Source organism: Lactuca serriola, chromosome 4, assembly GCF_051521515.1.
Source record: "Lactuca serriola cultivar US96UC23 chromosome 4, Lser_US96UC23_V15, whole genome shotgun sequence".
Taxonomy (NCBI): domain Eukaryota; kingdom Viridiplantae; phylum Streptophyta; class Magnoliopsida; order Asterales; family Asteraceae; genus Lactuca; species Lactuca serriola.
This window is the reverse complement of record NC_136411.1, coordinates 392,044,885-392,061,501: the sequence shown is the minus strand read 5'-3', so window position 1 is coordinate 392,061,501 and position 16,617 is coordinate 392,044,885. Positions and strand designations below refer to the sequence as shown.

Here is a 16,617-nt window from a genome sequence, read left to right as displayed (position 1 = left end):
ATTGTTTAAATATTACATTCTCAAAAGTAATTGTTCGATACTAATTAAGCAACAGCGAAACGTCATAGAGTACAATTCATCCTTCACTTAATCTGTTACCTGAGAATACAAGTATTTTGAAAAACGTCAACATATGAAATGTTGGTGAGTTCATAAGCGGTATTTGAAGAAGAACAATGTTCGTATCGTTTGAAAAACCACCAGAAAATCCGATATTTTCTGAAAATAGTATAGTCAAAAAGGTGTGAAGATCCATAAGTATGCCTGTTTGTTTTCTATACTTGTAAAATATTGTTTATTGAAATCGTATGTATTCTGAATTTGTATGTATTGAAAACCCTAGGAAAACCCGATGTCTTCCTAATTCCTTGAATTCCATGAAATTACTTGAAACCATTGCAACGCATGAAGTTGTTATTCCAGACGACATTGGATCATTGATGAGCATGACTATCCGCCACAGACACGCGTTACACAAACGACTAGTCTATAGCAATACCAACGATCCCGAAGGCGTCGTCCGTACTAGTCACGCTATCCAACCGTCCTGTTGTCCCACACCCGAAGAGAAGGAGGACACGAAGGCCTCGACGACTCCATTAGCCGGTTGGGGATAAAAAGGTACGAGGGGTCCCAGACCCGCCTCGCAAAAAAAGGCAGACTTTACTAGCGACACTAAAGGACCCTTGGGGACCAGTAGTCTACAGCCGTTGAAAGTCCGGTTACGTTGTGTCGGGTTGGTAAAACCCAACACTTCGTAAGATGAAGTCTTTGGGCCTTAAGATCAGGTCGTCGGGCTAGCTAGGCTCAACGAACAAGATTTTACACTTGTGGGGCCCAAAGATAGTGCGTAGACGTCTGTGCACATGTATAATGTATTCCGAATCGTTATTTGTATGAATCATAGTATTGTAGTATCATAGTATCGTTGTATTTGTGGTTTCGGATTTTTATTGGTTCGAGACCGAACCAATTCGTTTGGCAACGACTTTTGGTATTGTAGTGTATTGTATTTTGTCGATAGTAGTAGTACCATCATTTGATCATATTGCATGTATAGAATTAGTCTTGGAAATTTTCTGTTTTCAGCCCCTCCTCGTTTGTAAAATTTACCTTTTCAACCCTTTATTTAAAATATTTTCCGGTTTGGTATTTAAATCAATTTTCTTGACATTTTAACACCAAAAATTATTGAAATAAACATTTTCCAGCATATTTTTCATAGAAAACAGCTTAAGACCCTGAAAATGCAGTTTTCTTGGTTTTAATCCCTTCTTTTCGCAAATTTGACAATTTTGGCCCAAATGGGAAAATTTTTGCAACTTTGGTCCTTTTTAAATTTAAAAAGCATTTTAAACCTTTGAAAAGGATTTGGAACACTTATAGTCCACTGTTTTACAGAAAGTTACAGTTTTGGCCCTCCAAAACAGAAAAATTCGCATAATGGGCCTCATTGGGCCGAAATTTTCATTTTTAGCCCATTAAGCTTGAAATTCATGTTTTTAGTCCTCTAATTAAGTGTAATTCCAGAAATAGTTCTATGGAAACTGTTTTGGCACACTTCATCCATCAGAATCTGTGAAATGTCAATTTGGACCCTTAATTTTGTATTTTTCACATTTTAGGCCCAAAATTTGTGTTTTTAACCCAAAGAAAATTGTTACTAAACCACTTAGCCATTTTTCTTGAAACACTTTGTATGTAGAAATATATTTGAAGCTAAAATCATAAAACATAAGTTATATCTCGGTTTTGAGGGGTTTTATGGCTAGATCCAACATTAAAACACATAAAAGCATACATATAAGCATGGAAATCATACAAGGCATACAAACACATATAGATCTACACTTTCACTTGTATTCCCCCCCCCCCCCCCCCACAAAACTCATAAAAACAGAAAATAGGGGGTATGAAGCTCACCTTGAGATTTGGATTTGATTTTGATGAAGATTTGAGAGAAGATTTCGGCCCTAGCAACTCCTTGTGGAGATTTTTGAACTTAGATGGTTCTAAGGAGTTAGATCATGAAATAAGGCTATGTAAGAACGAACTCTTATCATTAAGATGAAAAGTAGGCGTTTATACATGATAACCACTTACCAAGAGGTTGAAACCTTGAAGAACACTCTTGAAACAAACACCCACATCCACGATTTTTGATGAGGAAGGAAGAGAGGATTTTCTTGAGTATAAGAGGTAAAGATAAGAGATTATTGTGTTTGAAATGAGAGATGAGGGTGGGAAGGGCCTTATGGCCGTGAATTAGGGGGAGAGAGAAGGAAGAGATAAGGTTTGCATGGATATATGTGAATGCATTGTTACATGGTGGGTAAATGACTTGGTTATCCTCCAAATAAAAATGATGTGTCATGCATTAAGCTAATTAGCTAATTTCTCTCTCTTTTTTTTTATATAGATAATGGGCCGAGAATTGGGCTAGGAGGAAGGAGGGTGAATTAGTTTGGCCCAATCCTTTCTTTGGTTCGAAATTATGAAGCCCCTAAGGAAAATTTTTCGGCCCATTGGACTTTTAGGGTAGTTCTCGGCCCAAATAGGTCCAATAAGAGAATCATAGTCCATAATGAACTTGAGTCGGGATATATATATATATATATATATATATATATATATATATATATATATATATATAGGGTTTCCAACCCTTATTTAAACATATGAGAGATATTTGAATGAGAGTGAGCATGATATTCCTTTAGAGTAAAAGTTATTACACTAGGTGAATGATTGCATGAGAGTAGAATTTCCTCACAAAAATGCTAGTTGTGACAGGCATGGACTCGGCGAGTTGGATGAACAACTCAACGAGTTGGTTGAAGATTGTCTAGGACTCGGCGAGTCTGTTCTTGGACTCGGCGAGTCAGATCGCGAAACCCTAAACCCCTTTGAGTTGAAACTCGAATCAGTGAGTCATGTAGTGACTCAGCGAGTTGGACAGGACAGGACTTGGAACTAGTTGGACTCGGCGAGTCATGGACTGACTCGACGAGTCGAGTCGCGAATAAGAAAGACCCTGAGCGTATGAACTCGGCGAGTCAGTAGGTAGACTCGGCGAGTAGGGTTGACCTGGAAGGTTGACATTGACTAGGATTTTGACCTTGACCAGAGTTGACCTAGTGACCTTTGGAGGTCAGTTGGACTAAGTGTTATATTGGCTTTTGAAGCTCGAGGAGCTTGTGGAGCAGCAGTTCGGAGTCAGAGGTCAGGTAGCAGTCAAAGGATTAGCAGCATCGGTTCAGCAGTTCAGGTGAGTTTCCTTCCAGTAGGAACGGGTCTAAGGCTACAATGCCGGCCCGTTTAGCTAGCAGTAGTTTTCGGATTTTGATCTGATGCAGTAGTTAGTATGTTTGATGCCTTCGTGGCTCAGACAGTATTTATGTGTTATGTGTTCCGGGCTACGGCCCGATGTAGTATGCAGTATGCGTGTGTTCATGCTAGTTGATATGTTTATGTTATGTTCTGTTCAGTTAGCTGGACTTCGGTCCGATGCAGGGGACAAGGTCCCAGTTAGTCCGGACTTCGGTCCGATGCAGGGGACAAGGCCCCAGTTAGCCCGGACTTCGGTCCGATGCAGGGGACAAGGTCCCAGTTAGTCCGGACTTCGGTCCGATGCAGGGGGCAAGGCCCCAGTTAGCCCGGACTTCGGTCCGATGCAGGGGACAAGGTCCCAGTCAGTTTCCGGACTTCGGTCCGATGCAGGGGGCAAGGCCCCAGTTAGTCCGGACTTTGGTCCGATGCAGTGGGCAAGGCCCAATATGTGCTTTATATGTTTTTGTGAGGTATGTGGTAGATTGGGGGAGCTCACTAAGCTTCGTGCTTACGGTTTTCAGTTTTGGTTTCAGGTACCCGGTTTTCAAAAGAGGAGCTCGGGAAGATTGCAGAGCACACACCATAGTCAGTTAGTCTGGGAATGTTTGACTCTGATAATGATATTATGTTTTGAATTTAATACTCAAAAGTTATGTTTGACTTATGATACGTTGTTATAAATCTATTTTTAGTAATGTTTAAAAGAAATTTTTAGTCATGATTTTTAGGTCGTTACAATATATATATACACACACCAAACTTGAATCAAGCAATAATTTCTCTTCTAACATTGTAATTATTGGCCTCCTACGACTGTGTATGATTGCACTATCAAAACTATCGGACATTCCATTCTCAGTTGCATTACATACCATATCCACTTCAACGAAATCCTTGTATGAAGTTTTGGGTTCCTTTTCCATTAAGTACCTGTGTGTATCAACACTAATTTCCTTGTTTTGGTTCATGGAAAAAAGATCGTTTAGTTGTGGATTTGACTTCTTTCTGATTATTATTTTTCAGAAGACATATTTGAATCTATAATTTTGAAGTTCGTGTATATACTTTTGGCATATTCTCGATAATCTACGCATACCAACCTTAAATCAAGCAACAATTTTTCTTCCAACATTGTAATTATTGACTTCGGATTGCTATGTATGATTGTACTATTAAAACTCTCAGGCACTCCATTCTCAGTTGCATCACATACGATGTCCACTTGAATGAAGGCCTTGTGCTAAGTTTTGAATATCTTTTCCATTAATTTGTAACGCCGCATTTCTGGTATGTGATATAAATAAAGTAATTTTCATTCCTTAAGGGGTACTCGACGAGTCTGTAGCCCGACTCGTCGAGTAGAGACGGGTTTTGCACACGATTTAAGTTGGCGACTAGACGAGTCTATATTCTTGGACTCGGCGAGTCTGCCAGTCTGGATGAAACCCTAATTTCAAGGGTTTGCACCCTATTTAAACAACTTTATGCGCCCAAAATCAGTCTCCATCACCCACAGAACGTCCCTTACTAAATCCTAGCTTTCCTTTAAGCATTCTTGGAGTATTTCTCACCTTGTGAAGGATTTTGGTGTATTTTGGAGTTAGAAGAAGAAGAGAGGAGAGGGGTTTCCAAGAGGAGCAAAGAAGATCCGAGTTTCTTGTGTCATTCCAGTTCTCATTGAGGTATAAAGCTCGAACCTTTGCTTATTATCATATAGATCTCCTTAAAAGCTTGCTAGTGTTGTTTTTGAGCCATTTCTAGACATTGATGTTGATTTAAGAGTATTTATGATGAATGGGCTTCAGATCTAAGCATTTCAAAACTCCTTAAGCTCAAGGTTGCCACCTTTATTGAGCTAAATTCCCATTCCAAACCTAGATCTCCTCTTTTAGCTCATTATTGGGTATTTGAGCTTCTTATGAGCATGCATGCACGTAAAGTTAGAAACTTTACGTGTGAAACTAGTCCTAGGAACCCATATATATATATATATATATATATATATATATATATATATATATATATATATATATATATGATTTGGATGCACTGGAATCGAGCAAAATCGACTGTATAGTAATGGCATGCTTGGGACTCGGCGAGTTGTTCTTCAGACTTGATGAGTCGAGTCGCGACTCCCCGATATTTCCCGTTTGAGAGTTTAGGGTGGAATTAGTGAGTGGGAAATGGAATCGGTGAGTTAGAGCTCAGATCTAGTAATGGAGGGACTCGGCGAGTCTACGCCCTAACTCGGCGAGTCCAAGGCAATCTTCTTGCATCAAGAACAGACTCGACGAGTTGTTCATACAACTCGGCGATTCATAGACTGGACACATTCATAGGATGAAGGAGGACTCGACGAGTTGTTCATACAACTCGGCGAGTCAGATGAAGATGGCTTGATGTTTGTATCGAAGAAGAACTCGTCGAGTCTTTGCAAAACTCGACGAGTTGAAGCGAGTAAAGGATTAGAAAAGGTGTTAGGGACTCGACGAGTTGGCGGCCCAACTCGGCGAGTCCGGTCAACTGAAAGTTGACTCTGACCAGGGGTAAAATAGTCATTTTAACATGAGAACAATTATCAGTATCTGATTTAGTGTTTATGGGATTGTAGCTGGGGAGTTCCGGAGCAGCAGTCAGCCCGTTTCAGAGTTAGCATCACAGCAGCCAGCGTTACGAGGTGAGTTTCCTTCCAGTAGGAACGGGTCTACGACCACAATGCCGACCCGTTTAGTTAGTAGTAGTTCCGGACTTAGGTCCGATGCAGTAGTTAGTGTGCTTGATGGCTTTGTGATTCAAGCATGTCTTTGTGTTATGTGTTCTAGACTTCGGTCCGATGCAGCATGCAGTATATGTGTTATGATTATGCTATGCTATGTTCAGTCAGATTCCGGACTTCGGTCTGATGCAGAGGGCAATGCCCTAGTTAGTTCCGGACTTCGGTCTGATGCAGTTTCCAGATTTTGGTCCGATGCAGAGGGCAAGGCTCTGGTTAGTTCCGGACTTCAGTCCGATGCAGTTTCCGGATTTCGATCCGATGCAGTGGGTAAGGCCTAGTATGTCCTTTATGTGTTATTGTACGGTATGTGGTAGTTTGGGGGAGTTCACTAAGCTTTGTGCATACAATTTCAGTTTTGGTTTCAGGTACTTTCGTTAGCAAGGGGAAGAGCTCGAGTTGATAACATGACACACACCACAGTTACAGTTTTATCATGAGAGTTTTATTCCGATATTTTGATATGATATTGACCTCAATTTTGAATTGATACATTTACTATGGGATTTTGAGACTTACGATTCATAGTTTTATTATATAACATTTGATGTTATGATTTTTAGTAATATTAAAACAAAATTTTTTGGGTTGTATTTTTCGGACGTTACATAATTACTTGTATGTATCAACACAAAGTTACTTGATTTGGTTCATGGAAATAATGAAAGATTGTTCACATGTGGACTTAACCTTATTTATTTATTATTTATTTTTTTTGGTATAAGGAACCTTTAAAATCTATGGTTGAAGTTCGTGTAAATATTTCTTACACATTCGTGATAATCTGCATGTGGTACCATTTCTTTCATAATTTCTATTAATCTATTATAACCAATAACAAAATTTAGATTGAAAAGTATAACATGAAACCAAAGAATCTTAGGAACAAACATATAGCTTATGTTCATTAAAGATGATTATTATTCCGTCACCATGCTAATATCTATTCATATGTCTTCCATCACAAATTCTATATAAAGAAAATGATATAAAAGGCCTAAAGTTTTCAAAAAAATGTCGGTTTTACCTTTAGATGTGTTTTAAGTCTAGTAAAGCCAGATGTTTTGTTTAATTTGTTCATTTATACCCTTGAAGTCGGTTTCAGGTGACATATGGGTTACCTAATGTCAGTAAAGTCTTTGAATTTTCAAAAATGTTAGGATTTACCCTTAAGTTTTTTTAAAAATGTTCGGATTTAGCATTACATTGATTGTTATTTTGATTATTTTGATTATTATTATTATTATTATTATTATTATTATTACGTATTTTTAATATATAAAAATATTTTATACATACATTTTTAAATGTATACAAATAGTTTTATTAATATAAATATGTTCTTAAAAAAATATATACTTGTATTTAGTGTTTATATACATTTGAATTCACATGTATTCCATTAAAAACGTATTTTTATATTAAAAATATATTTATTTGTATTTAGTAGGTATAAATATATATTTATTTCATATACAAATATATTATATACATATAAAATTAAAATACATATTTATATGGCTTATATTGTATAAAAGATATAATTATATGTATTTGTACATATTACTAACTATAAATATGTATTTATTTCATAATTATTTGCATAAGATAGTTTTTATACAAAAGAAACATATATTTATATCTATTAAATATAAATTAAAACATATTTATACATTTAAAAACATATTTATATGTGTTAAATACAAATAAAAACATATTTATACATGTAAAAACATATTTATACATTAAAAATATTTTTAATTGTATTTAATAGATATAAATATTCATTTCTTCTGTATGAAAACTATCATATGCATATAATTATGAAATAAACACATATTTATACTTAGTAATATGTACTAATACATATAATTATATCTTTTATATTATATAAACCATATAAATATGCATTGTTATATTTATATGCATACAATATATATATATATATATATATATATATATATATATATATATATATATATACCTACTAAATACAAATAAATACATTTTTAATATATAAATACGTTTCTATAGGAATGCATGAGCTTTCAAATGTATTTAATACTAAATATAAGTATATATATTTTTAAAAATATATTTATATTAGTAAAAATATTTTTATACATTTAAAAATGTATGTATAAAATATTTTTATACATTAAAAAAATTTAATATAAATAATAATAATAATAATAATAATAATAATAATAATAATAATAATATCAGTAATAATAATAATCAAGGTAAGGGTAAATCCGAACATTTTTGAAAAACTTAAGGGTAAATTTGAACATTTTTGAAAATTCAGGGGCTTTACTGACATTAGGTAACCGGTAGGTTACCTAGAAACCGGTTATAAGGGTATACATAAACAAATTAAACAAAACTTCGGGCTTGATTGGACCTAAAACACGTTCAAGGGTAAAACCGACATTTCTGTGAAAACTTAAGGGCTTTTATGTCTCCTTGTTTTCAACGAAAAGATCAGTGCATGCAGATATGTACATATAATTGTTTGCATCATGTCTAATGCTAAAAGCAACTCCATTTGACAAACGCCCTTTAAAAAGCTCCCATCTAAGTTAATTACTTTCATGAAACCCTCTATCCATTCATTATTTACACTCTTGAAACAAACATAGAAATGATTAAAGTAGTTATTTTCCAACTTGCATGACATTAAAAATTTAAAATCTAATTTAATACTTGAACTAATGTTAGATGTCCCTAATTCCTCTATATAGCTCTACAATTTTGCATAATGGGCTTCTAAACAACCTTCAAGCTATACTAAAGTAGCTTTCATGGCTCTTTTACATTACTTCCACACTAGACTTAAAATAAACATTTACTAAGGTAGTGTTTGTTTTTTGTCTGTAGATCTGCATGACATCTTCTGTCTGCACCGCGCAGACCATGCGCAGACATTAGTCTTTGCAGACTGTTTGTTTTTTTGAAGACTACAGATCTAAAAATGTGTGCGCGCCCTCTTCTTGGCGTAGATGTGAACCAGAGTCTTCTAACATCTTCAGACATCTTCTAGCCTAAAAAAACATATATATCTTTATTTTTTTTAAAGTTTTTTTAGTTATATTTTTTCCAACTTTATTAATGATAAACAATTTGAATAAAAAAAATACAAAACTTAAAAAAAATATTTGACGATACAAATATGATATTTTTGACAAATTTATAAATAAAGATTTATTACAGTAATAGTCGTTGAAGTTGTTTATATAAATATGAAAAAAAAATCATAATATATTCATATATTTTTTTTCCAAATTTTGTAAAACATTATTTAATACAGTATCGTCAATTTCTCGAGAAAATATTTATGGTACGTTTTTAATGGATTTAATTGTGAAAATTGAAACTTATTTCCATCCATTTATGTATCAAATTCTTTAATCACTAATTATAATGTTTAGTTCTATCTTTTGTAACCAAAGTTGTTGGTTTTTATCAAACATATAGGTTAATTCATACAATTTTTATTTTTATTTTTTATACAATAATACATAAAAGTTGATCTAGATTCGTTAATTCTTTATAACAAAGTCATAAAAATATTAAAAAATCACTTTGAAGTTTAAAAAAAATCAGTTTATTTAGATTTTAGTTTATTTTAGTAGCCTGCAGATGTTAAAAAAACAAAAAATCTTCTTTTTTCAGACTGCAGACGTTTAGTCCACCTCTTCTACTGTAGAGGTCTACAGATGTGATCTGCAGACTGCAGACATTTTACCCCAGAAAAAACAAACAACACCTAAATGTTAACTATGTACAATTATGACTTGCTTTCAAGGACTTAATTTGAAAACTTATTTTTGTTGGTCATCAACGATGTCCAAAGGCAAAACAACAAACATTTTTTTTAGTCTTTTTTGGTCTCCCACAATGCACAACTACTCAAAGTTTGTCATTGGTCTCATAATGCAAATCATATCTATTTGCAAATGAGTAATTTATAAGTAAGTTTCTTAGTTGATATTTTTATTCAAAAAGCATGCCCCAAATTGGTATCATTGTCTTTGAATCTAAGATTGGGACATTGTGGGATATTATTATTATTATTTTTCTTTTTGCATTTCCAAAACTGCTATTAATAGAGAACACATTAGAAAATGAAACCTCATGACTAGTGTCGGTTGTTGTTTTCTCCTTTTTAAATTTCTTTTTCTATTAGGCAATCATCAAACAAACCATTATCTTCATACTCTTCATAGTCAATGTCATCGTCTTCCTCGTCTTGTTCATTTATGAAATCTGTCCTATTAAGATGAATAATTTCCTCTGCAATCAAATCTAGCATGTCCTTACCATAAAAGGACAATTGTTTAAAAAAGATAAATATAGAAATAAAAAATAAAACTTGAATAAATCAAACCATTCTGAAAACAATTAGTGTGGTTTATGCTTTTTGAAACACTGGATTTTGGGCGTGTTTGGTGAAACAAGCTAGTAGCTGGAAGTTGGAAGATGGAAGCTAGTAGCTGTAGCTTTTCTTTGTTATATAAATGTTTGACAAAATTAACTGTAAGCTTTTGAAATGTATAAAATTATATAAAAAGACAATTGTTTAAAAAAGATAAATATATAAATATATTTTTAACGACATTTATGGAAATTGATTCTAAATGCTCAAGAGCTTTTTCTTAAATGATACATGAAGTAATTTTTAGATTTGAAATATTTTGTTTAAACTAAAAGTTAAATGATTGTATTTTCAAATGAAGCTTTTTGTTTAAATCGAACTTTTTGTTTAAAGCTAAAAACACTCAAACACTCGTTATGCATCTTTGTAGGTTGGTTCAGTTTTATGTAATAAAACAAAAAAAATTGTAACCATATTTTAGATTTGATGTCGTATCATATAACATATATAAGTTATTTTCTTAATGATATAAAACTATATTACAAAAAAAATGATCTTATTAAACCCAAAATTGAAAAAGAAAAACTAAATTGGAAAAAATAGCATAAACCGAAAAAAAAAAACAAGTATTTGTTTATGTAAACCTAGTTTTTTTTTTTTCTTAATGGTATAAAACTTAATTACAAAAATATCTTATTAAACCCAAAATTGAAAAAGAAAAACTAAATTGGACAAAATAGTATAAATTGAAAAAAACAACCACGTTATTGTTTATGATAATTTTTTTTTTTGAAAAGACAAATGTAACATAACTACTTCTTAAATCTATTTATATCTAGGCCATACTTGAACTCTAAATTCTAAGAAGGAATGATAACACTGGATACTGCTCGCCTAGAAATGTTTAGTGAAACATAAACAACTTATATAAAAAACCATAAAATTTAATCTTGGTCGTCGAAATTCATCAAACAACTATAACCGTCTAATAGTCGTAATAAATTTTATCTCATTGACCTTTTTTTAGAACTGCTTACATACTACATACTGATTTATTTTTTAAATCTACACATTTCTTCCATAAAAGAGTTTTAATCTACTATAATAATAATAATAATAATAAACATAAAAAATTAAAAATTAAAAAGCTAATAATAAAGTAACTAATGTCTGGACAAGTGTCATCATCCCAATCAATGTGCATGTATATGCCTTTCCCCTCTATTATATATTTCAGGCCAAAAAGGCCAAAGTGAGCCACCTGCAAAGAAGTTGTTATTCCGACCTTCATTTTCAGAGAGATTTGTTCACCATTCTCCACAATAATCAGACAGAGAAATGGAAGGACACGATCACATAAAAAATGGATTTCTGAGAGCAGATCAGATCGATCTCAAGAGCTTAGACGAACAATTACACAGACATCTAAACACCACCCCCACTTCAGCTACCACTATCAGAAGAGCAAGAAGTTTCGACAAGAATACCAACATCAACCTCAATATTAGCCCCATTAACTTCAATAATCCTTCGTATAATCATCAAAAACCACATCATCTTCATCATCAACAAAATCGCCATGGAGGAGTAAATCTAGAGAATATTACAACTTCTAGGTTGAGGATTGATACTAATACTAATAGGCAAAGGCAAGATTGGGAGATCGATCCTTCAAAACTCGTTATCAAATCTGTTATAGCTCGTGGCTCATTTGGCACTGTTCATCGTGGCCTTTATGATGGTCTCGATGTTGCAGGTATGTATTACCTCTTTGAAACTAACTATTGTGTTAATTTATGCAACAATTTATCTCGATTTTGGTTGTTAATTTGCTACGTTTATAGTAAGTATATTGACCTTTTATCGAACACTTTATGTGCATAATCATATTGTCTCCTGATCTATAATCCATTCATCAGGATTCTTAACTGGTCTTTTTGATTTTTTTTTTTCGCCCGTTTGATGATACTCTGTAAAGCATTCATCTGGATTCTCAATCTCAAAGTATGCCAATTAGTTAACTGTCTCATTGAACTTTTATCAAACACTTTATGTGCATATTATTTTTTCGGTTTGATGTTATATTATACTAGCAAGATTATCAAGTATTTAACTCTTCTTGTTGAACTTTTATCAAACACCTTATGTGCACTTTCTTATCTCCATTTAATGATGTTGTGTATAAGAATTAAGAACTCAATTTGGAATTGTTCAGTTCAAATCAAATCACCAAGAGCAAATTCATACTATGATCTGTATGTTATAATAAAAAATTATCAGACAGTTTAGGCAAATAGACAACATGTGCCTTAAAGTTATGAGGAGACTTTATACTACCGAAAGTCCAATTCACGAGATGGACCTGATCTACAGTTGGCCTCTTTAAATTCATTATGTAGTTGCTTTAAGTTAACCTTTTTGATTCTATTATCATCTACACAAATCAAGTGGTTTTCTATGTGTTTTGAGTTTGACATGTGAAATTTATGTGAAGGAGAATTAAAGGTGTATGCTTTTTTTTTTTTTTTTTTTTTTTTTTCAAATTAAATTTGTTGGGTATTTAGGTTGCCATAGTTTCTATCATGTTCAAATATCACAATAAAGAAAGAAAATGTACCAAAAGAAAACAAAAGAAATAAACATAAAGTTAACTAACAACCGAAAGTAAAGGTGATAAAGCTTATTTATTTTTCTTAAACAGGTCAAATTGATAAATTAAAAAAAAAAAGATTAGCTATAGAAGTCCCAAGATAAAATAGTTAGTAAGAAAATCACTAACTATAGAGAATAAAATTAACAAACATAAATATACTTAAATCTAGGAACACGTTAAACTTCAATAACACTAAGACACTATTAAAAATTAACCAAAAAAATTAAAGGATATAATCTAATATATTAAAATTGATGTGAAAAAGCAAAAATAATAGGTTAGTATTGCTAATAGTCAAAATATGAAGTGGGACCCACTATTAAGCGGGATCGATACACCCCACTTCCAATGAGTTGCATCAGCTAGTGAGTTCAGCTCATACCTTTAAACTTATTATTATTATTATTTTTTATTGCAAATTTCGTGGATCTGTAAACGACAAATTTTCTTTTTATTGTAGCATATACCCAAATTATTTTTATAATTAAAGAAAAAATTGTTTAGATTAATTTTTTTTTCTTTTTAAATCTTGAGTTAAACTTCTTGATTGGGGTGAAGAAGGCCACAGAACAGATGCTGAAATAGCTTCACTTAGAGCGGCTTTTACACAAGAAGTTGTTGTATGGCACAAACTTGACCATCCTAATGTAACCAAGGTAACAATGTGATATCTCTTCTAATAATCTAACCAAGGTATGCACTATTATTATAAAAACATAATTCAAATAACTATTACCATTTTAATTTTCTATTTCTACTTTTACATTATAAAAACGTAATTACTCACATTGTTTTGTAACGGGTATTACTGTTCAAGGGTGAATTCAAAACAGAAACAAATTATTATTTGAGCAAATCGCAAAACGTATGCTATGTCCAGACATGAACATGTGTATCCTTTGTGGTTTGCTCAAGTAACCTGTATCTGTGTTAAACCTAACCATACTGTCTAAATTTTGACAGTTCATAGGGGCGACAATGGGCACATCGGAACTAAACATACAAGCAGACAACGGTCATTTTGGTGTGCCACGTAATTCTTGTTGTGTAGTAGTGGAATATCTTCCCGGTGGTGCTCTTAAATCTTTTTTAATAAAAAACCGACGAAGGAAATTGGCATTTAAAGTTGTCATGCAACTAGCACTTGATCTTGCTAGAGGGTATGTAAAAAATGTTAATTTTGTCACTATAAATGGCTTAAAAATGTGAAAAAAATGAAAATATGTTGTAAATTATTGGTAGGTTAAATTATCTTCACACAAAGAAGATTGTCCATAGAGATGTGAAAACAGAAAATATGCTTTTGGACAAGACACGAACATTGAAAATTGCGGACTTTGGAGTCGCTCGTGTAGAGGCATCGAACCCAAATGACATGACCGGTGAAACTGGTACGCTGGGTTACATGGCACCAGAGGTATCTAGTTTATTTGTGATTCTTAATTTAGCATTTTGCTTACGTAAATTACAGAAAAATACTTGTATTTTCGTCAATTTATTATTTTAATTATTTAATAGTTTTTAATTGTGATTTATATTTAATTTTCATATCTTCTTTGACTTTTATGAATAAACCATTTTCCTACTTATCATGTTTTGACAAATGACACAACAACAACAAAAAAAAACATAAAATACTTTCAACATTTTATCAATTTAGCGACTAAAACTATTATTTTATTATTGTTATTACAAAAAGCACGTTGATGAGTTTTAAGAAAAAAAAGACAAAATACATAAAAACAAAACATACAATGACAATTTTATGGATTTAGCAAATGAATTACTGTTTATTTTTTATTTAGTTATTTATTTTTACAATAATCGATTAACAACGAGTTACATTTATCAGTTACACTGATTCAAATCAATACAGTAAATAGTGTGAGAACTTAAAAACACTATTTTTATGTTATTATTCTATAATGAATTTTGTATATGTGTATTGTTGAAGTAATTCTAATATAAATATTAACTTTCGACTAGCCATATATTCATTATAATGTTATTATTCTATTATAAACTTATGCATGAGCATTTTTGTAGTAAATTCTAATTTTAATTTTAACCTTTGACTATTTATTTATTCTTTACTGAATAATGACATAAAGGTGTCGATACAAAATTCATTGCAGAATAATAACATAAAAAAAGTGTTTTTACGTTCTCACACTATTTATTGTTTTTATTTGAACTATTCCATATATATATATATATATATATATATATATATATATATATATATATATGACAATAGTTAAAACAATATAATGATTTGGATTTTAGTACTCCCAAGCGACTAGATTGATAAACTAACGAATATACATGCAATTCTTTTTAATATTTCGTCCATGTAGATGAGTCCAACTATCTGATTAAATAAATTCATTTAATCTACATGGAGACAGGTATTAAATGGGAGTGCATACAACAGGAAATGTGACGTGTATAGTTTTGGGATTTGTCTATGGGAAATATATTGTTGCGACATGCCTTATCCTGATCTTAGCTTCTCTGAAGTGACATCAGCTGTTGTTCGCCAGGTATATTAATTCAACAAATGAAATCCATACAATTTATCTATATATAACAAAATGCACAATTATTTAATGTTTTTTAAATATATAATTTATGTACAGAATTTGAGACCAGAAATACCTCGTTGTTGCCCGAACTCACTTGCAACCGTTATGAAGAGATGTTGGGATGCAAATCCCGACAAGAGGCCAGAAATGGACGAGGTGGTTGCCATGTTGGAGGCCATTGACACTTCAAAAGGCGGTGGAATGATACCTGGAGATCAACAACAAGGATGTTTTTGTTTTAACCGAACCCGAGGCCCATAAAAGTAACTTAATTTCAATTTCTATTTTTCCCAGAAAAACGTCCTATGTTTTTTTTACTGTTAGTAGTTTGTACAGTATAATTATCAATACATATCCTTTCACTATTTGTATAGTTCTATTATCAACATGTATTTGGTTAAAAAGAGTTTGCTACCTTTGAGTGTAATAGTAACTTCTCTTGTTTCTTGGAAACTTCAACATATTACTCACTCAACTATAAGTGACATTTGGTCCAAACATTGATTTGGGCCCGAGCCTGACCAAAGATCGATAAAACAAATGTCACTTAAGGGAAACCTACTTGCGATCCTTGAATGTCTTTTTAAGGGGTTAGTCATGAAGGAATGGTTACAGGCTTCGGTTAGAAGGTGGAATTGTTAATTATATATGTATATATATATATATATATATATATATATATATATATATATATATATATATATATATATATATAGGTAGAGGTTCATCTGAGACCACCTATATTTTGTGAGACACGATGACCAAATCTTAGCCTTTAATCAAAACTAATCTTGTGCCTTATAAAAAAATGTGCTTAACACTAATTAATCTAATGGATTAGTTAATTAGGGGTAGATTAGTCACTATGTTAAATTTAAGATGTCAGATATAATGT

At 32.2% G+C, this 16,617-nt stretch overlaps 1 protein-coding gene across 1 annotated transcript; it reads left to right on the top strand.

The window, feature by feature from the left end:
- Positions 1–11,735: 11,735 nt before the first annotated feature.
- Positions 11,736–16,158, top strand: LOC145097868 (serine/threonine-protein kinase 52-like). The gene is made up of 6 exons (XM_079035528.1): positions 11,736–12,240; positions 13,672–13,793; positions 14,101–14,297; positions 14,380–14,554; positions 15,546–15,680; positions 15,777–16,158. The coding sequence occupies exons 1-6, from the start codon at positions 11,823–11,825 to the stop codon at positions 15,981–15,983; spliced, it is 1,254 nt and encodes a 417-aa protein (XP_078891654.1). The 5' UTR covers positions 11,736–11,822; the 3' UTR covers positions 15,984–16,158.
- The last annotated feature ends 459 nt before the right edge of the window (positions 16,159–16,617 follow it).